Source organism: Callorhinchus milii, unplaced genomic scaffold (genome assembly GCF_018977255.1).
Source record: "Callorhinchus milii isolate IMCB2004 unplaced genomic scaffold, IMCB_Cmil_1.0 Scaffold9, whole genome shotgun sequence".
NCBI classification, from domain to species: Eukaryota; Metazoa; Chordata; class Chondrichthyes; order Chimaeriformes; family Callorhinchidae; genus Callorhinchus; species Callorhinchus milii.
Window position 1 is genome coordinate 13,190,562 of NW_024704750.1, and position 23,522 is coordinate 13,214,083.

At 34.8% G+C, this 23,522-nt stretch overlaps 1 protein-coding gene across 5 annotated transcripts in view; it reads right to left on the reverse strand.

The window, feature by feature from the left end:
• Positions 1 to 23,522, reverse strand: part of mipol1 (mirror-image polydactyly 1) — a 90,785-nt gene that overhangs the window by 52,118 nt on the left and 15,145 nt on the right. For 3 of the 5 annotated variants that reach the window (XM_007893357.2, XM_042338249.1, XM_007893359.2), the window contains exons 4-9: positions 22,835 to 22,926; positions 13,024 to 13,152; positions 12,266 to 12,342; positions 6,813 to 7,359; positions 1,717 to 1,849; positions 226 to 331 (exon numbers count right to left, since the gene is read on the reverse strand). In XM_007893357.2, the coding sequence (XP_007891548.2) occupies positions 226 to 331; positions 1,717 to 1,849; positions 6,813 to 7,359; positions 12,266 to 12,290 (811 nt within the window). In that variant the 5' untranslated portion in view covers positions 12,291 to 12,342; positions 13,024 to 13,152; positions 22,835 to 22,926. The remainder of the gene's footprint in view (positions 1 to 225; positions 332 to 1,716; positions 1,850 to 6,812; positions 7,360 to 12,265; positions 12,343 to 13,023; positions 13,153 to 22,834; positions 22,927 to 23,522) is intronic. The other 2 variants (XM_042338250.1, XM_042338248.1) reach the window with 2 other exon arrangements.

The following is a 23,522-nucleotide window of genomic DNA, read 5'->3' on the forward strand; positions in this document are numbered from 1 at the left end:
GGTGTTAACAATGCATTTAATGCCAATATCAGTATGAATACAGGTAAAGCTCTCCAGAATACTGGTACCAGGATCTCACATTTTACATGTCACTTAAAACTGCCAAAACTTTAAACTCTCCCACCTTTAGCAAACACAGCTAATGTTCACTCGGCCACGTCACATTGCAACAGCTTCTTACATATCCATCCAACAACCCCTGCTATAATTCCATGTGAAATATACCTGCAGCCTTTTCTGCTATTTTGGCATCTGCTGCATTTTCTTGCAAATCCATTTCCATTTTCAGGGTTTCAAATTCTCTCTCTTTTTCTGCCAATTTCAACTTAAGCTAAAAGTATAAACATAATGAATACAGCATAAATATAATGCTTTAAATAACAAGCAATGTACATCATTTTTATTGCACAGATATTTTAAAGTCTTGACAGAATGCCTAGATTAGGTTTAAAGATACTGATGAAAACTATCTTTAATATGGACAACATGATCCAAACTGAATCAAATCTCTTTAACATTCATAATAAACTTTTAAATGTTCAGAAACAGTTCCCCAATACATTTGTGGCAAATAATGATCCAACAGGTGTCAGCCTGGCTTAGTTGCTGACAGTCTCTTGTCTGAGTCAAAGGCTGCGGCTTCAAGCCTTTGAGCTCATAGTTTGCTACAGTTCAGTGCTGAGGGAGCGCTGTATTAACAGAGTTGCTATTCTTCAGGTGAGACATTAAACCAAGATCCCATCTCTCAATTAGCTTTAATATTCCAAGCACTATTCAAAAAGTAAAGGGAGTTTCTCCTGTGTCTTGGATAACAATCCACCAGAAATAAAGTTGGCCATTCACCTCATGTCTGTTTGTGGGACATTTGCTGTGTGCAAATTGGCTGCCTTGTTCAACAACAACAAGATTACATTTGCATAGCGCTTTTCACGTCGGGAAGACGACCCAATGCGCTGGACAGAGTATAGCATTTCAGATTGTATATTTGTTCACCTACAAACATTCAATTGGTACAATTTTGGAAAATCTCTGTATAATGCTTTGAGACATTTCAATGTGAGAAACCTTATCAAGTGCAACAATTATTATTGTATAACACATGGGTATCCCATATAATGGGTTAGCCTAGTAATATAAATCTTATATATATTACATAGTTTGGATTTAAGTTGCAGAGTAAATATGAACACCTCTATGTTGCTTAATGATATCAGATCAATTACTTAGGAAAGCTTCAATAGAACTCATTGTGCTAATTATTACTAGGTTAACTAGGTAGTGTGTGTGTACACTGCAGCAAGTCCATGATCAAGAATGGATCTGAATTATATTGTTCTATCTAATGCAATGAGTTCAGAGTTGGTTCGAAAGTGAAATTGTGATGTAGGCATTTTTATTTTGAAACAACATTTAAATAAACTTGCGCTGTACAGATGGTATATTTTAATTTTCAACAGCTGCTAATTACAATCAGAGAAATCAGCTAGGGATATGGATACATTCATGCCAGCAGTTCCGGAAGTGATAGTGGCCAGCTGCAATCAAATTGCGGCAATCATCACAATATGAGTAATTGCAGCATCATAAAAAATTAAAATTTGACATTTCCAATATGACAGATGGCAAGGCAAAGAATATAGCACATAATTATATTCATTTCTATCGTTAATGTGACTGGTTGCAAAAACAATAAAGTAATCTTAACAGTAACTGTACCTTTTTATTATATTCACTCATACCGCCCAGCTCTTTCAACAGGAATGCTATTCTCCTGTTATCATCGGAGAGTTTGGTAACTTGACCTGAGGTTAAAGGGTCACCTGGTGCATTTCTACCTCGGTTTTCAGTCCTGCCGTTACAAATGAAAGACAGAAATCATTTAACAGGGCTCAAAGATCACCTGCATGCACAAATTTAGTTCAGAAGCTGATGGCACCTTTTTGATTGAAGACTTGGATAGTGCAAATAATAGCTGCATATAAAGTGGCTCTAGTTATTCTAAAGCATGATAATCTTAATCTCTTGGGACTCTTATGTGTGGAGCATATATTACAAGGAGCGCTCTTGGATAGAAAAAGCTGAAAAATTGGAAGTTACTTATGATGTTCTAACATGTAAAGATGTCTAATGTTAATATAATATTGGAGAAATTATATATTTGACCTTAAAACATTCCTGGGTAAATATCATTTCAAAATAGAATATTTTAATAGTACTTTCAAATAATATCTTTTTCTTTATAGAATACACCTTGCATAATTAGTACCTCAATTCTTGACCACATGCTGCAAATGTTTCTGTTTGCAACTATGCCTTCTGGAGGTAAACTACATGATGCTTTTGTGGCTAACAGCTGCAAGAAACTCCACACAGCTGTTCAGTAGCTTTTATTTGCTTACAGAATAGAGTTTCCTAAAAATATTTGATCTGATTTTTTTTTGCTCTACCTACACTGAATACAGTATACAAAAATCTTTACCAGTTTGCATTTATACTTTTTTAAAAATAGACACACTAACCTTTGGAATTGAGATTCAAATTCAGTCCAGAGTGACAGAATGTCAGATATAAGGGTTGTATGTGAAATGAGATTAGATAGTTTCAACCAAGGGCGCAGGTCCACAGGAAATAATTCTATACAATTCTGCATAAATTGGCACTAGCTGGTAGTCTTAGTCAATCATATTATAATAATGTCTCTATGTAGCAAATAGAAATTGAAGATCTATGATCTATATTAGCTTTCTGGCAAAGTTTTCATCTTTAATAACACCCAACCCTATTATAATTTTGATGGGAGTATCACAGTGTTGTGAAACAAGTCTTCTTCCTGTCATATGATATAAATGACATGGCATGTCAACAGTTGGTAGTTATAATGAAGAGCATCAAAGCAGAACCAACATCTAGAGGAAATATTATCTGTTCAAAGTGCTCTCACTAGATATAGATTAAAAAAACATAATAATATTATAGTTCACTTGCAGTGCACTTTCTAGAGTAATCTGGGGTTTATCTCAGATAAACAGAATTTATGCTGTTGCGGTGCGGATACACATGATATTCTATTATAATATATCATATGCTCTTCATCCAACTGGGAGTCAATTTGATATCTCCCAACCCAAGAGACCACTATTCACTCAACAAGACCTTGCTTGAAGACAGATTTGCCATACATTTTTGGACCACTGGAGTCAAGAAAATATTAAACACCAAACAAAAATCCAAGAAAATACAAAAGTTAAATAATGATTCTTAAAAACATGAAATGTTGCTCATTTTCATTTGACAGATTGAAAATATGAAGACAGACCGTAGAAATTTGAAGTGTAAAATAAAAAAACTGTTCACAACAGTATTTGCTTACATTTACATTTCCAAAGCTTACTATTGATTCCTAGAGGGTAACAAGTACGTACAGAATCTAGAAACTTAGCAGGCAAAGCAAAATATAACATATATATATTTATGGTAATTGGTACATTCAACAAACTCAATTAAAGTATTATTCTGTTCTCAATAGTAAATTGTAGATAGATGTAGCCATAATGTGATTGCCAGTGTTTTTGTGCGACAAGAGAACACCTTCTTACAGCTCTCACAAGAAAGAGGACGTAGCAAAATATTCGACTTGGAATTCAGGATCCTGATCATTGGGAAATTAATTTTAAAAAAAACCTGAAAGTACAAGGAAAAATACAATTTGGCAATGACAAATTAATTTACAAATAAGGAAGTGAGTGCTCAAACATTTCTGCAGAGGGATGAGGTTTCTGCAACCTTTTTAGGTCACCAGACCAATTAAGTTGAAGGCTTAACAGTCATTATGGTTATTAACCTTGTGAATGGAGTTTCCAGGGATCAGAAACAAAATCAACAAAGCTTTTAGAGAATACTATCACATTTGTATGCATCTAAATACTACTCTTTGGATAGCTTTATTTGCCCAAACCCTTTCCCCTTAAATTTCCCAGGTTTCCATTAAATAATAGGAAGGCCTGGATGGCTCTTTACCTTGAAGAAGATGGAGCATGTCATTCAATCCCTCTCCTTGTGCTCAGAGAATTTGGATCAGAAATATCCTTCTCAGCCTTTAATAAAAAATTTACGACAAAGCTAACTCTATTATAATGAGTTTCTGAAGAGGCTAAAAGAAAAGGTCAACTTCTCAAGATATTTAATACACCCCTTTATCATTAATCTTAAATCTATTATGGATCCTTGGCTTATGGAAGTTGTACATCTATTTTCCTCATCAAAATCAATAGCAATATCTCGAAAAAAATGTTTAACGGCTGACAAATGGCGATTTCTGGCCATGCGGGTTGGTTGTTCCTTGTTCTATGGGTCTTATCAATTCTGCTCAAATATTGGCCACCTGGTGGTGGGCAGCAGACCTCTTTCCCTCCTTCCCTGTGAGAAGTGGTGGTTTCTTGCTGCCTCTCAGTACAGCTAATTGTGGAAACTCATTGTATGAAAAATCCAGTTGCAGATCAGCATCCAACTACTTGTTTGAGAAGGAATGTACTGTTCTTTGTTCCTACCTTCATAGGTTCTTAAGAATAGAAAGAGCATTTTTTTTTCACCCAGAAAAAAAACATAGACACCCATTAAACTTAGCAGAGATTAGAACCAATGCACAGTCAAATTGAACTTACTGCATTGGTTTCTATGAAGTGAGAATGCTAAATTACAACATTAGTTGCATCAAGTTTGTGATTTGAGCCTGGAATCTGAAATGTATTTGCAACTGTTTTGGCATTGTAATTATTCATTGGAAGTTTTGCTATCTTAGCTGTTGTCTCGATATGTTCTTTTTATTTGCTTGCAAGAAAGAAAATTGAGCCGGAAACCAGTATGAGCATCTTGTTCTGATTCCCCACTGTCGAGCTTGGAGTATGGATCATATTTGGAACAAAGGCTTCAATGCAGAGACCGAGCTGTGGTCTTCAGAACCCCTTAAAAGGCCCGCCTTAATTTAACTGACCCTTTGATTTTACACGGGTGAAAGAAAGCTAGATAAAAAGAAAACAAGATTTTCCATTCTTTACAAAACAGTGACTGCTAAACCTCTTTAATACTGATTAGTCTTCCATTGTTGTCTGGACATTTTGTCAAAGGGATAGTGGGCAGATCACAGAAATGCAGTTACTTTTAGAAACATTCTGAGGTGTTTCAACAATCATGTTAACACCCCCAAACACACAGCTGGATGCCACAGGGAGTTCTCTGCTTTGTTTCTAATCCAACAATGCACTCTCCAGTTAAACCTCAGCAACAATGCAACTCTGCAGTTAAACCTCAGCAACAATGCAACTCTGCAGAGCAGCACCTCCTGATGACAAATCACGGAGTGACTTTGATAACAATTGGAGATGTCTGTGGAAATATGTTACTTTTGTTTGAAACAGGAAGTACAGAAATGGAAAGTAAAAACGTAGATAGTTTAAAGGACAGAAAGTATCTATTACGCCATTCCAGTGCCAGCTCCCTCGTGTAGGCTATCTTCTCCAATTTAATTCTGCCGCTTTTCCTAGTATCATGTAATGTATTTTTTCAAATATTTATCCAATTCCCCAGGTACAAAGCCCTGAGATGGTCTTACTGTGTAAACATGTATTCCCACACATATTCATGCTTGTGCACAAGAAGACCTCATCGTGTGAAGGCACTGACCTGATTGAGGATAAAAATAAGTAATGAACTTAAGATTTAGTTTGCCATTTTTACCATTTAAAAGAAAGTGTTAAAGCAATTGCTGCCAACATTTTTTGTACAAGGAATCTCACTTTTAATCTCGTCCACTGATTGTTCAGATGCCTCACTAAGCTATGATCACAAAAAGTGTGATCAGCCTGGAGCAGTGGTTGTGCTCTCGTCTCTGTATCAGAAGATTGTGAGTTTAAGCCCCATGTCAGGACTTGGAATTACATAGTCTAAACTGGCACTCCAATGCAGTGCTGGCGGTGTATTGTAGGCGATGCGGTCCCTCGGATGAGATGTTAAACCAAGGGCCTTTCAGCCTGTTCAGGTGGACATTAAAAGATCCCATGACACTATTCGAAAAGAAAAGGGAGTTTCTTGCGGTGTCCTGGCCAATAATCCCTCAAATTTAAATTGGTCACTCACTCCATGGCTGTTTGTGGGACATTGCTGTGTGCAAACTGGCTGCCATGTTTGCCCACAAAATACACAGCCGGTCCACTTTACAGTATATCCTGTAAAGCGTCTTGAGATGTCTCAATGACGTGATAAGATGCTATACCAAATTCAAGGATTATTATTATTAAGTAGCAATTGATCATTTTGCCTTAAGATCATCATTAAAAATCTTCCAACACTTTAGCAGCAAAGCATCTAATAACCCGTTATCATCAAGAATTAGTTAAATTATACTGTAGATGGCAGTTCACGTTTTAGCTGTTTTTAAAATTTATAAATAACAATGTCAGAATTTTAAGAAATGTGAGACCTATTTTCTCCTTCTATCTCTTTAAATTGGTTGTAAATGAAAATCCCATCAATGTGAAGAATTAACAGATTTACATTTTTCCACCACCCCTAATGTTCTTTTTTCCTTTTCTGCAAAACGAAAGTTGTTCTTGAACCTGAGATGTTTTGAGAACATCTAGCTCTTAAAAAGTCATGAAAGAAAACCAAAATGTTAACTACAGATCTAAGAGGTGAAAGGTCAGCATAACAACACTACTCCATATATTTTTGAATAATTGTACTTGTTAAAAAAAATTAATACCAATTATTCCCAATGAGATATATTTCTTAAATGTATTGAATGAAAACCACTATACCTGATATTGTTTTCTTCTTTCTTACTTTGAATATCCACCTGCAATCCTGAATCCATTCTTTGGCTGTGTTGTGCATAGGAAAATGATGTGGTTGTCATCTTGCCGGATCCTGGCACCAGGACAGCAGTGTCTCTTTCATGGTTGGGATTGCTACATTCACCACTTTCTAAATAAATACTGGAATTTCTAGGAATGTTGTAGCGCCACTGTGCTGTATCAAAGGAGTCAATTCCCAGATCAACTTGTTTCTTAGTGGAATTTAGAAAAGGTTGGACCTCCTGTGACTTCTCATCAGAATAGGAGTGAGCATTTACCTGCAATGTATTAAAGCTGCTTTCGGCACAATTAGTGAAATCATGCACTGTTCCAGGATGAGGTTTTGGCAGAAGTCTACGTTCAGCTGCCATACCCTGAGGCAATGCACATGTAAACATATCTGGTTTCTGCTTACTGTTATTGGGATTGTTGAGGGCTAGACCACAGGCATCTGTTACAGTTTTATCCTGCTTCCCTTTTTCATTGAGATCCTGAGCTTCATCCTTGTAATCTGCAACAATTAAAACAAATATATATTTGGTTTCATGCTTCACTTCATTCAGGTAATATAATAATAATAATCCTTGCATTTGATATAGCGCTTTTCACGTCTTCTAGATGTCTCAAAGCACTTCACAGAATATGCTGTAAAGTGAATTGACTGTATATTTGTGGGTGAAACGTGGTAGAAAATTGCACACAGCAGTGTTCCACAAACAGTCGTGGATTGAAAATGACCAATTTACTATTATATTGTTTTTTGGAGGAATTATTATTAGGTGTGTAGAGTAAGGAAAATAGCCCAAGGTTTCGCCCTGGCTGGAATTGAACCCAGGTGTCTCGCTTGCAAGGCGAGTGCTCTAACCACTGAGCTACAGGACTCCAGGTGAGCTATATCAACAGGCACATACGTACAATTTGATGAAGTCATACAATGGAATATTTCTGAGGGAGCTAGCAAATGCTAGAAACATTGGGAGTGAGATAATATCATGATAGCAGAGAATATCTGTCAGAACGAATATTGATAATATTGTAGTTTTCTCATCTGTGGCAAAGGTGCATGATGATTACAAGTTGTTACTGACCAGCAAGTTTGCACATTCTTGCTTGACAATAATATAAACCAATGGCTATTATTTGGTGTATTCATGCCTTCATATCACAATGTGGGCTGGATGCTGAAGATAAGTGAGACAGCAGTGCACAGGAGCAATAACATTTTGCATTTTTACTAAAGTTGCTTTGTTTTTAGCTAACAGGTTTGATAACAATTATTCTAGTGCAACACAGAGGGTTAAAAAGAACCTTTGAGTTTCTGCTTGTTAGAAATAGTACTAATGGATTAACCCAAAGCTGTCTATGTAAACATTCTCGAAAAAAACACCAAGCAGATTTACCCCAGTAAACAAATGCTTTAATACCCTTGTATGCTTCTGACAAAATCACTGAATTAATAGGTTCCATATTTTTGACCAACTAGATTATACTAAATCTTTTTTGACTGGTACCTGCACTACATAAATATAATTCTTGGTAGCAATAACTGGTGAACATAGTATTTGTTTATCAATTATTGATGGACCCATATTGCATATGGGCTGCAAAAGCGTAGCCAATTTGGCAGAATCACTGGGTCGGTAAATACATTCTTTTTAATCAAACATATACTTTTAAGGAGTACTAATGGTTTAGTATCCAGATAAGCGACCAACTGGTAATACATTTGAAGCAAAGTATACTTCCTGACCACATTCACTGGTATATGCACAGTATTTTATTTTTAAGGCCAAAATTATCACTACAGTGTATTGTTAGAGATGTAAACTATATCAACTTATTTTTTCTAATTGCGTCCACAATATTATATTTCAGGTCTATTCATTAAAGTGGATGATGAACCACCCGATCCTAACAAGATGTCATTTTTGTTTTTCTGTGGGAGCAACAATAACAAAACCTTTGTTTAAACAAAGTTTGCTCTGGTCATTTTTATAAAAAAAAATTTTTTGGCTTGTCAGACTTAACAATTTAATATCAAACTTAAATTTTGTGTAGATCCATCATTAAATATGATTATATTGTTAATGTCCTGCTCTAAAAAATAAAAACATTGAAAATGTTTTTAAAAAGCACTGGATGGCTTTTGTAGGACCGTTTTACACACTTAAACTACAAATCTGAATAAGTTGTGGTCATTCAATAGAACATTAACTGTTATGATGCACATTGCTGAATGTGGATTTAGTTTCTAAGCTATATCACTTTTACGATTACTTAATGCATTGAGATATTTGATTATTCCTCAACATTAAAATTTATAGAATATTGGACAACAAAATAATTAGCTGCAACAATCCTCCTTAAAAATGCAATGGTCCAAAATGACTTTATACATTTTTAGATTCCCCTTCCCTTCTTTCTAATTAAGAACTTAACTTTTTATATACAAAATAAGGCAACTTGAATCTTGCAAGACTTGCTCTGGAATAGCTTGTTAATTCTGTCCTTGCTTTTTCAGATACTGATTTAGTCAAAAAAAGTTAAATAATCTCTAAACCTGTAAGCACAATTTTCAGTTATCTTCCAATATTGGGCATTAAAGCTGGCATTTTGTGGCATTTAAATGAAACTTTTTTTGATTCAGGTAATGATAGATTTCAAGCTACATTTGTTGTGATGTAATTTATTAACCTGGTTAATATGCAGGTAAGGGCGACTATTTGAATAAAACATTATCAGAGAGTCTACAAAGGCTTTAATATATCAGTTCATCAGTCTGGAGAGTGGACAATTATTTTACAAAAGGTCAGTTTCCAAAATGGAGATCAGGGAGGCCTGCTGTGTAGCTTTGTTGCTAAGGATTTCTAGTCTGGATTGCTGCAGACATTTATTAGTATTCTCATCCAGGCCCACCAAGACAAACATGAATTTAAAAAGAATAATAAAATGAAATGGTGCTATATAGCTCTTTGTCATTCAGCAAACATAGGAATTTTAGCTACATTGTTCCAAAACCTGGGTTACTACCTTAAGTTTTCTTCACAACATAGACTCAAAGTGTGTGCATGTGTGTTAAATGCAGGAGCTCCTCTAACAACTGCAGACCTTCCATTTAATCTGAAACTGGATGTACCATTTCCTCTGGGAACTCTTTCAATGATCAACAGGAAAAAGCCAATATCCAAAATAAATCTCAGATTAGATATTTCAAATGAAATCTGCCTTTGGCAGATAAAAATGTCAAGATGAATATGAACAGTAAAATAATAAATTTTCTGAGTCGTGCAGTAGTTATCAATGACTCTTTCATTCATACCATTCCTTAGATTTCAAACTGCACAAGACATTCATCAAATATCACACATTCAGGTTATTAAAAACATCATTAAAACTGTTTGTCTAAGAACTCAGAAGTATTTAAGCAAGAGACAGATGTATATTTGTGTAACGGAGAAGAATAAATTTACATATCAGCATCAACTCATAAGGGATGAGTAAATACTCTGTTTATCTCTCATTGTCATTCCACCCATTTACCTCCATACATATACACTCAAAGCCGTTCGGCGTTAGCACTCTGGTTTCAGGGCGATTTGGTCCTGTAAGTATGTTGCATTTCTCAACATTCAATTAAGAAGCTTAGTAACATGAAGTAATTTTTACATATAAATGTTAATATTATTTAATTGCCACATGCTAGAAGTTATTTATTACACAAGAAAATACTCAAAATCTATGCTTTTGTTTTGCAAAACAGAAAATGTAGTGTTGTAAATATGAATTATGCTGTTTTTTATACTTTATGTAACTGCATTTAAAGTGTAGAAAGAAAAGTGTGTTGATGAGAGGAAGCCTAAAAGCATAACAGGATTAGTTGCAATACTTTGTAAAATTAAAGGTTGTAATAAGATGTTATGGTTTGCTGGTTGCATTGTTGTGCATTCAATATGCATTGAAAGCAGCCCTACTTTTAAAAATGTTTTAAATCTCTGAAGGTATTGAACTCAAGAGTTAATATTTTAAGTTTTATTTTCTAAAAATATAACTCGCTTTAAGTAAATGTACAAATTGATTGCTTCAATTGGTTAAGAGGAGAGTTAAGAAGGTCCCCTCTAATGCTGTGTTTATACTGCTGAGAGCTAACAGCAGTACAGTAATGTAGAACGGAAATCCTAGTTTATTCTTCCCATTGTCCATCCTATTGAACCTGGGCCATAACAAAAAAACCCTATCAGATTCTGAAATCAGATGTTTTATTTAAATTTTACTAAAAAGCTGATTGTTTGGTGAACTCTTTAATTACATTAAAAAAATGATCTCTTGAAAGTTCTTGAGTGGATCAATGACTGTCTAGGACATTTGAAGAGACAATGGAGGAGCAATTCAGTGCAATTCACACCAAGCACGTTGATACTCCAGCAGATTGCAAATGTACTGTTTCTGAAATCACCTCCTCCACATGATGACAGTATAGTTCCCGTGCAACTGAATCCTTCAATTGTACTGCATATTTAATGCGAAACACTCCCTAAATTGCAGTGATTAGAAATCAATGATAATAATAATAATCCTTGCATTTGATATAGTGCGTTATCACGTCTTCAAGACGTCTCAAAGCACTTCACAGAATATACTGTAAAGTGAATTGAATGCACTATAAATGTAGTATTTTATTTTTCTAAAAGATGAGAACTATATGAACTAAATAAATTAAGATTTGTTTAATAGAAACATGAAATGTTTTTTGTCTCTGTTAAATAACAGCACCTTGGGACATCCACCTGATGCAAAAGGCGCTACCTAAATGTCATTTGTTGCTGCCGTTGTTGAAATATACTATATGTTGTCAATACATATTTGTTAGGAATTGTTATGTGGTAGTACATTTTAAGAATACCGTACACTTAAAGTAAAGAAAATTCTAGTTTTAGTAATTTTCAGACACAATGAAGAAACATACTCCAATGGAATAGCTATTAATTTGAAAATTCTAGGTGTTACTATTGGTTAGATAATCCTCAAATTCTTGGTTTATTAATAATGTTCAACTTGGGACTGTATTATCGTTTGGCGAAAGACCTTAGAACATTCAACTTTAAAGGGCAATTAAACCTGGATGAATTTAATAAAATAGTTAGTGTAAAAGCCAGCAGAAAATCTTGCGTGGGTGCTGCCAGCAGCAGCACCCACACAAGATTTTCTCACTATTATAAACAGTATTTCTTGCTTTAAACAATTAAATGTATCTGTGGAAGGAAGCTTGTCTTATTAATACTTCCTGTAACTGCCAAGAAAGTCTTGTTCCAACAGTTTCCTTCACTATTCTGTCTGGATTACTTTAAAGTAAAATGTTTTTAGTGGAGAATAATAAACAATAAATACAATATCACAATAAAAATACATGAAAGATTTACCTTCTGACCACCCTTCCATTTGCATGGATTTATTTTGATTTTTTTTCGACTTTACTTCTTTCTTCAGGTTTTCAGACCTGTAAAGAACAAAATTAGTAGGATGTAAATCATGAAATAACTTTGGTATACAGGGTCCATTGTGCTTAGCTGTTTTCTGAATAAAATATCTAGGTTTATGGGAAAAGCATTTCAGAAATGTCTTTACATTCATTTAAATATTCACTTTTTTAATACTTACAACTACAATAAAATAAAGAAGCAACTATAGAATATTAAGGTTAAAGATTACCAATAAGCTATTTAGATTAATTTACATTTCTTATGAAGGACATACTACCTGCAAATAAGATGAATGTAATATTTGACTGGAAAATTGTTTGGTTTAATAAAATAATTTTTATTAGTAAAGGTAAAGGGTATGACACCAAAATTCAATCTTTTATATGAAGCTCCCAATAGTGTAGTACTGTATTAAGAAAAAATGAAAACAGTGTTAAAAATGAAATATCATTGGGTAGAATAACTTATCCAAACTTATGACATTACTTAACTTTTTGGGGCTTGATAGACTAAAAGTAATTTAAATTGCCATCTCTTTTTGTCCATATCTATCTAATCACGATCATTACATTATTTGAATATTAGTTAAGCTTGCTAAGCATGTATTTCAACTCAACTTCTAATCTATTAAGTATGCAGAAAGTTACTGAATACATTAAAATGCAAAGTAGCCTCATGATGTTCCTTGATCTCCTTACCTAGCCACTATTTCATCAAGTTCATTATGGAAACCCTCCAATGAAGTCTTCCTTTTCCAGTTCTCAGCAGCAGCGCTTCTTGGAATTCAGGCAATCTTTCACTCAGTTCCTCATTTACTTTTGGATTAGCTGAAATGCAGGTATTTTTATTACATTAATTAAATGTACTGTACACGTCTCAGTCAATGGAGCTATAGAACTACAAAAAGGTGAATCATAATTTCAGTCTCTTAATATTTTAATATACCAAGACATGGAAAGAAAGCAATTTTTAATAATCTCTTGGGCATTTTCAAAGAAGGCAGACTGCCCTATTGTTCATAACACAAATCATACATTTCATCCCTCCATAATGTACAGTCATTCTTCAACACCAATTTCCAAGCTAATGATTGCCAGCAATTAACAAAACGTAATCCCATTGCGCAATCATTTTAATGCTTTTAGCACTCAGAAAAGTAAACATGAAATTAATACAGCTGAAGCCACATTAGATCCTGGTTAGCTGCAGGCAATTATAGTTCAGCTCCTCAGGTGTAATTAAATGATTGAAATGATTTAGTTCAATAAATGCAAGTTAATTCATAAGTAAGCAACAAATAGACTGGGAGCAATTACAAGAAACACTGACATCCTCAGCTCATCCTGTTGCTGCATGCTGCATAAATGGAGAAGATTGCCATCTGCTGGCAAAAGCTCTAATACGAACAATGTAAATGCAGAAGTCACAACAATATTAGCATGCACCACTGGACTCGAATATTACACATACAATACTTAATGCATACAATTCCCTTTCGAATCAAGAAAAGCTATAAAAATACACACCCCATCACTTTTTCTGATTACTTCAGAGAATAAGACGCATGATTGACGCTTCTCTGGCTGACCCCCAAAATACTGTCTCTTTCTTATAGCAAATTCATTTTACACAGCCCAAACAAGTCAACCACCCATTTGCAGCTGATCATCAGTGCATCTGCATGCTGAGCAAGATCGGCCACAAAATACAGTCACTGCACTTTACATATGAACGGCACTATACCAAATGTAAGGATTATTATTAAATACAATACAAAATTGCATTTGTATAGCGCCTTTCACATTAGGAGGACGTCCCAAGTGTAAGATCATATTTGCATGTCAATTTACAATAAGATTGTAAATTCCTAACCAAGCTAACTGATTTACTGGTCAAATATTTTAAAACAATATTATTGTGGTTTTACTTCTTTGAAAATAAATCTGTGCTTAGTGGTCCAAGATATTCCTCTATCTGAAGGGCTTTATATAAATGCAAGTTGTTCTGGAGCCAAAATACTTTTAAGCAGTTTGGCACATTTGTTTTATTTAGCATTTTCTTACACTCAGTGGAAAATTTAAATATCGTCTTTCATTTACAGCTGAAAACATTTTGTCATGTCTATTCACCTCCAGTTCATAGAGACATAGATAACAAGAGATTGACTGACTGAAATCTGTCTCACAAGTGAAGGATGATTAATTTTACAGTATATTCTGGGAGCTTTGAGACGTCTCGAAGGTGTGATAAGGCACTATATCAAATGCAAGGATTATTATTATTATAAACTCAAAGATGTTTCAAATTTCTACATTACACCAATCAGGACACAGCATTATTGAAAACAATGTTGTTGAGTGATTTTTGTGAAAGTACTACTCTTAATCATTCCCTTCTCCCCCCACCCCAAACACCTCTCTGGTCTTCATGCACATGCGCACACACACACACACTGAAGAGTGGATTTGATTTGCAATTGTAGCTCTGAACTGCAAGTCCTAAGAGATGCACAAGAATAATTATTTTCTTATCCCCTCTGTTTCCTGCCTCCATTGACCAAGCCTGCTCTGGTTTAACTAAGCAACTCAGCACTGGTGTAAAACTTGCATTCCACCCCCCATGGCGCCAGATAAAATACCCCACAACCCTCCTCCCCATTTTAATCTTTGTCACACACCACCTCTGCTACCAAGTGAACAATTTACTCCCAGACCTCTGTTAATTCCACTTTTGAGCCATCAGTTTAGATGAGTGCAAAAGTGGGCCAGACATAAGACACCTAAAATGTCCCTTCTTCCCTACAGGGAAATGCCTCAGCTCCGCTTTGTGATTTCTTAATCACCAGGTTGAAACCAGTGTGAGGAATCATCTATACAAAATCACCTGCTATTGTTTCTTGGCACAGAGCACCAGTGCTCACATACCATGCCATCAAATAGGTCATTTTATAACAAATGACTTGGACGGAAAAAAAACTAATATTTCTGAATTTTCTATCCACACTATTACATAACCATTATCATTTCAGTGATTTGTTTTTGTTAAAAAGCTATACTTTTTTGCATACTTTTTCTAGAAACTCTACATGTAATACTTTATCATTTCAATGTAGGGCATATAGCTAAATATTGTTTATCCGTTGCGTTTCTTTACATACTAACCTTGAATTTTTTTGCTTTTTCTTTCAGTGAATAAATAGTTCCCTGAAACTTGCAGTGTAGTATGAATCATTCATGTAAAAATAGAAATGGATCTTTCTTCATCACATCTCACAAAATAAACATTCACACATTTGCATCATAATCTGGATGAAGTACATTTGAAGTCTGTCAAAAACATAGAGCCGCTGTAATCTCACACTCCCCCAAAAGTTCCAATTTCAGTTTTGACAAGCACCGCTGGATTTTCACTGTCCTCTAATTTAAACAAAATTCCATTAATTTTTTAAGCTGTATTTAATATATTCATCGAGTGAAAACTACATGAAATTTCGGCTTCCTGTGACTGTCATTTGTATTCAAGCTGACTTGATGAATATTAATAGCTGTGCTATTCTGATTAAATAGGCTTCATATAAAATCCCTATGAATCCTGTAGCTCTAATGACACCTCGTTTTTCATATTCTTTATGAATTTTTATTCAGACATGAAACTGCCCAAAAATACTTAAACAAGGTTTAATTTTATCTTTGATTGCCATCTAAGGCAAATTGGCACATATAATGACTTAATTTATCTGCATCAAGTCACACAACTGTTTTACCTTCAGCAATACTTCCCAAGGAACATTTAAATTCCAACAATTAAATAATACAAGTGCCTTGTGGAATGTAATGAACTTTAATGTTATATTAAAAGAAAACTTTTAACACAGATTGCATTATAGAGTAAATTCATTTAAGACCATCAAGAATGGCACATCCAAGTAAAGATTCAAAGATTTCACTGGCATTGGAAAATCTTTAGAAATATGGCAATAAAACAAACAAATATCTTCCAGGAAGATATACAGTTAGGACAGTGACGAAGATTTACTAAATGTACAATAGGTTTTTATATAAAATATAAAAAATCTATATACTATACAGATTAGAACATTGTAACATTTTGATTATGCAATGTAGAAGCTATATGTTCTTAAAATACAAGGAATTAATAATAATGTTGAATGGTTAAATTATTAAATTTTGTATGCATTTTCGAAAATTTTCAATTAACTTTACCACTTTACAAGCAAATGTACTGTACCAGGGCCAAAGAAAACGTTGCTGGTCTCAAAGACATTCTGATCCAGAATCTGACCATGTCAGTTTTAATTTTGATTCATTTTGTATAGCAATCAAAACTTTTTTACATTAACACAAAGCTTGATTTCTATAGGACCCTTAACAATGAACTGTAATGCAAAAGGTATAAAATACTAATTTTAATGTGGGCAAAATTATGATTAAAATATGATTTGAATCTAAGGTAAATATTATTTTCATCCAATGCGAAAGTACTTATTTTAATCTGGGAAGGTCGCATTGTGTGGGATAAAACATCTCTAAATGATACAAATTACTCCAAGAACTCTGAGCTAAATATTCTTGGGAGGTAAGGTATTAGAGATCAACAAAGGTCTCTATATCAACTTGCAGCACCCCTAATTTTCACCCGAATCTAAAACCATCTTATTCAGCACTAAGAAGGATCAAATTCAGGACCTTTCCAACTTTTATGGCCCGAAGTCGGAGTGGACATTGAATTTTATCAACTGAATCCCTGGAGAAGCATGAAAGTAATATATCTAAAATAGGGTGACCATACTTTGTGAACCCAATCTGGGTACACATAAAAAAATTGAACTCACCACAATTTCTGATCCTGGTAGTAATAATAATCCTTGCATTTGATATAGCGCTTTATCGTTTAGCATCTTCTAGATGTCTCAAAGCATTTCACAGAATATACTGTAAAGTGAACTGTACATTTTGTGGGCGAAACGCGGGAGCCAATTGCGCACAGCAGTGTACCACAAACAGTCGTGGATTGAAATTACCAATTTATGATTCTCACTTTGTATGAAGGGATTATTACCCCTGGAAAAGCGATCCGACAATTGACTAACAAACGGGTTCCTACTTACTGCTAGGTAAACAGAGGCATGTGGAGTAAGGAAACTTGCCCAACATTTCATCCTGTCAGGAATCGAACCCAGGTCTCTCACTTGCGAGGCGAGTGCTGTAACCACTGAGCTACAGGACTCCAGTACCAGAGAAGGGTAAGAAATATCCTGAACTACTTACTGAGCAATAATCTAGAAATATTACTATTAATATCAGGTTCAGTTTTAGTCCAGAGTATGGTTATCTTCAGACTATTTGAAAAAAAATTCTACAAAAGCAAAATAAAATCAGAGACAACTAGTTTAAACAAATAGTGCAAATATTTTCAATTGATAAAATTGAGGAACTTGACATTGTGAACATTGATAGCAACATTTTACAGATTCAATGAAACTAGACTTTTAACAACCTAGCAACGAGCAATTTTCACCAATGGAAAACAGAAATTGTATCCAGTGTGTCTGGCTTTAATTTTATTGCTTCCATGTGTTAACAATCTGTCATCTCAACTTGGAGACTGAATAGTTTGTGCTGCATAGTGAATGTTTCTTGGGCAATTTTCATGTTTCTTAAAACTAATACAGTATTGCTTGGGAGTCAATTTTCTTAGATTTATTCCTTTGACCATCTATGAAATTTTTTTGGCTGTGAAGTCATTTGTGTCTTTTGGACCCTTCCCCTACCCTCTTTAGAGAGCAATAGATTCTGACAAGGGAAGTCCAGTCTTGCTTTTGATAACTATACAGAAGTTGCTGAAAGTACTAATTGAGGTGTTCTGGAGGAATTTTATTTATTTCGCTCTAGCCATGTGTGAACTATTCTTAGTTCCTCATTTCTAGTTCTTTTCCAAAAAAATATTGCCCATCTGTGGTGTCTGAAATACCTTCCTGTTGAACTTTTGTCTACAATATTTTGATGTCAGACTGGCTCAGTTGGTAGCAATCTCGCCTCTGTGTCAGAAAGCTTTTGGGACTCAGATACACATTGGGACTTTGAACTGGTGCCAGGGGTGTGCTGTATTGCTAAATATGTCATTCTTTAGAAAGAGGTGTTAAACTAAGGTCCTGTCTGCCTGTTCAGGCAGACATTAAAGATCCAATGCCAATACTTGCAAAGAGAAGGGAGTCCTGGCCAACAAACTCGAAATTAATAAAAGTTTAACAAACCAATAAAATAAGTGAATTGGATGATGTAATATAGTTTAATAATAATAGATTAACAGATAAACGGAATAGCATCAGGAAGGATACCATGTGATCCTAGAAAGCAGATCAAAATGTGAAGGAAATGCAAGAGTCTGAAAAATCTTACAACTAACATTTCTACAACTTTCAAATAATACATTAACTATACCTGTGTTTGCCCTTTCCTTGAACTTTGGAACCAAAGATCAAAGGACAGATTTCTTTAACACTTCCCATTTTTTGTTTTATTTTCCACCCAATGAATTTATTAAATTTTAAGGATTTCTTTAAAGCAATGACAAAGGATTAAAAGTGAGATCTAGTTCCAGCAAGCAATCAGAAGAGTTCCATCTGGAGAGCAGATACATTTGTGAACTGATATGTTTGGGAATTCATATCTGGCACAAAAACAGAAGTCCCTGGGAACACTCAGCAGGTCAGACAGCATCTATGGAGAAAGGAAAGTGAGTCAACGTTTCGGGTCAACGACCCTTCATCAGAACTGGCATTTGTTTCAGATAGAACTACAGTACAGTACACTACCTTTCCAACAAAGAACTACTATCCGATTAAAAGAAGCACTTGGCTTTTCGTTTAAATTTTGGCAACTTTATCTTTTGCCGACACGGGTGTTTAAAGAAAAGGTCTCAGCTTCACTCAGTCGGTTGCATCTCGTTTCTAGGAAAGAAAGTTGTGGATTCAGCGATGCTAAAGATCCCATGGCATTATTTGAAAAGAGAATGGAGTTTCTCCTGTTGTTCTGGCCACAATCCTCCAGATAAATTGCTCATTCACTTCATGGCTGCTTGTGGGATATTGCCGTGTGCAAATTTGCTGCCACAGATTGATTTGAATTTTGTCTTAAGATTATTTTTGCACCACATCTATACAGGCTGAATAGAAGAATGCTCTTGTGATTCTCGTTATGTACATCCAAACACATACTGTCAAACGAGTTCTTGTTCACAATATTGAACCATTCTTCCTATAATAAATACATTGTAGTAAACAAAGTAGTTTAAATGAGTAGAGGATTTGAGCAGAGAAATTACAATCAGCAAGATTCAATGGCTCATAGAAATTAAATCGAGAGATTGATTTAATGAAAGTAATTACTTCACTGCTGGATTTTATTGCAGGCCTCCTTTGCACTCCTTCCCTAAATTTTATCCGTGGATTTCCTACAGCCGACCACAGATTTTCAAACCAAAAATAAAATTGTCCACATTAAACATGATTATTATGTCAATAAACAAGCACATGGGAAATTAAATTCAAATTATTCAAATCCATCCATTTTAATTTAGGATTCATTTTTTTGTCAGCTGGGTGTCTGACACATGCTCATCAACACCATACTTAAAGTATTTAAACCAAACTGAGTTCCAGCTTTCCACCTATACATTGAAAGTCCAGAGAGGTTTATTGGAATTCCGGAAGGTAGCAGGCACAGGTTAGCAAGATCCATGCTTGGGGACCCCATAGTTTGCCATTGAGAGCAGTGCCTGGTAAGCTGTCCTGCTGCTTGTCCAGCTAGGACCACTATACCTGTTTGGCTTTCGCTTGCAGGGTTAACTCAATCCTGCAATGAATGATTTGCCCTTCCAAGTCCGGTCGATGAGCCAGGGGGCCCTGGAGTACTGTGGACCTGCCTGGATCAGGAACTGGACTATTGTAACTAAAAGGTTAATTTGAATTAAAATACTTTCTTCAAAGGATACAAAACAAAGCTATGTACTCCACATATTGTTACTTAGGAAAAAAAATGATTCTGAAGAGAAAACTTCATAGCTCAGCAACTATCATTCTCCTCTTTTTATTGGGCTGTTAACCAATTTCACAAAAGCACAAACATCCAAATGGTAACACAAGCAATTTAACATTAGGTAAGGTATCTACACGTTTTGCAGAGAAACCTCTGTAATAAACCTGATAGAAATACAGTACATGGAGAATGTGCATTAACAGAAAATGAGCGATTAACGAAGGACATCAACTCATGCTGTTGCATAAGTCTACTGCACAAAAAATAATATAGCTTTACAAATGAAGCAGCTGTTTCTAGATTGATTTCCATGGTAAAAAATTACCGTGACCATAAAAACTCAGCCATTTAACATGGATTCACTTACATGCTCTTCAAGAAACCCACTTGAGACCACATAATTACCCATGAATTACTTGACCATTCACACTGGTTTATTTCAGAAGAGTATGTACAGATACTGATAATTGAGAAGCACAAGTGGCTATTGCCATGCATTTCAAACACCTTGAATTACTTTGACTGAATAATAGACTCATCAGATCATCCTGCCATCAGCAAGCATTCCAGCAGATCTGGTGGTCGTCTGATATGATATTTTCTCCCCCACTCTGTTTGGTTAGACATATAAACATATTCAAGAGGTCAATTCAATTGGAAATGGAAGTCATTCAAAATGTTTAAACTCATGCTTTCGGCATATGAGAAATGTAGTGACAGCAGGTAACAACTAGAAGTTTGTGGTTTTCAATCCTACTTGATCTACCGCTTCCACTTTGCCTATTTCAATAGCTTCTCCCGCCCTCACACAGCCACCTGCTGAGTACCTCAGGGCTCTATCCTCAGCCTCCATTTTTTCAACATATCTAGCTGCCAAAATGTACAGTATATATCCCAACAGTGTTTGGTGTATAATCCAACAGCAGGCAAGCAATACTTCCCTAAAAATCCTAAAACAGATTTAAAGGCCAGATTCATTTGCCACTTTAAATATAATTGAAAAAATAAAAGGAGCTGTCAATACTAACATTCTGTTCTTCAAAAATTAATGAATTAATTTTAGTAATCAAGAAAAGTTAATTGACAAGTTTGTGCCCAGAAGACAAGTTTATTTTCCTTTGCTTAAAGGATGGAGCTAGGGTCAAAGGATGATCATGTTCATTCTTTAAAAATGATGAAATCGATAAAATATTCAGGTGAAAAAAAAGTTATTTGTTTACACATTGGTGCCAAGATCAGGTATAGGCAAGTATAATTCTGACATTTCAGAGCTCATTCAACTCTCATTAATATTTTCTTGCAAAATACCCAAACACAACTTTGCAATAATAACTGTTTGCTGAGGTCATACACAAAATTTGCATGACAAAATCTTGGTTAAGTGCCTCGAAACAAATGGTTTGTGGAAACACTTCGATGTTGCTGAAATCTAATACAGGATGTTGCTGAAATCTAATATTTAACAAGTTGTTAATTTAAACAACTTACAATTGAGTGAATATATACAGAATACATTTGACTCCAATTTTATTGAATATAAAAAAATCACTTTGACTTTGTGGAATATTTTTACTCATGATACCTTTCATGTACACACATATCCACTTTCTCCCCCCCCTGCAACATTCACACAAATGTTCACAAACTGCTCATGCAGAGAAGTCAGGTTTTTAATGAATTATGTGCAGAGAAGTTATAAGTGGGATACTAAGTGGGATATCAAATCTATCCCAATCAGACCTAATAAACATTACCTATGGAACAAGAGACATTTTTGATTTAAAGACCCAATAGCATTTTTTTATCCAATTGCATACTTATATTATGTGTAAATACATGCAAAATGTATTTCATATTCCACATCTCATCTCTACTTTAGTTAACTGAAATGCAAACAATCCAACAGATTGCTGAATATGAATCTGTATTTAACACATCACATTGATTTGCCAAGTTTTGTTTTACATTGGCTTTAGAGGTAGAAAAATACTAAAATGGATATTTTTCATACAGTATAATTATAATACTTTGCACTGGTCAGTTTCTACAGGCAATACTTCATCAACATTTTAACATTTAAACAGGTATTCTGGTACATTGGATTGATGAGTATTATTGAAAATGGGCCTGAACAAATTAATACTAATGTACCTACTCAAGACATGTTTGAAGATTCTGCTTATCTTTTTCTCCTCTATTGTCTTAGCTGTAATTGTAATTTGTGTTTTCGCTTTTAAAAACCCACTGAAACAGGCAAGTAAAGGGGCACGACTATCAAAATTACCTTCAGACTTATCAAAAAAAACTTATTCAGTATCATTTTAAAAAATAACTATGTTATTGTATGAATGGCAGATCTAAAGGAAGATAAAGTTACGTGGAGGATTCTGCTTGGCTCTGCACCCCAGACTGCAGTTCAATTTCTGTTTGGGGAACACAGTGTTCAGATTACCTTTTTATTTGAGGGATGGAATCTTTCTTTTGAATTAGGTTGTTCTCGGGATGAGTAAGTTCATGCTTTAACATGTCCCAATGTGGTTTCGTCTTAATCAAAGGAAAAAATGTAGATTCTAAACATTGTGAGTCCAGCTGACATAAATTCAAATGAATAACTCTGAACAACAACTTAACACACTTTATTTTGGAAAGTTATACAAAGCGAACATATCATTTTTGTCATTTTTAAATTGCCTCAGTATTTGAAATCTAGTTTCCACTCCATGTAACATGCAGGAAGTGACCTAAGCAATGAGCTGTCGGCCCAGATGTTAGCCATGTTTTAGCGCAAGAAGCCAACTCATAAGTAACCACACTTGTGGTGTAGCACTTCAAAGTCCCCCCCGCTCTAAGTGAAGCCATACTGTAATGGGGCTATCCTGTATTTGAGTTCTTTTCCCAGTATTTTGTTGTTAGATAATCAGAATTAAAATAACAAGAATTGAATAAATTTTTATTTTAGCGAAAAACATATTCTGCAATGCTGAAGTCGTTGAAAGAAGTGACATAATCCTGTTCACCACTGAGCAAAGCCTGGTACAGTAGTTGTAAGGATTCACTGCTCAAATATCAAAACAGGCAGCAAAATATCCAACACACTTCTCTTTGAACAAAAAAGTTCCACTTACGATACCTTTAAAAGA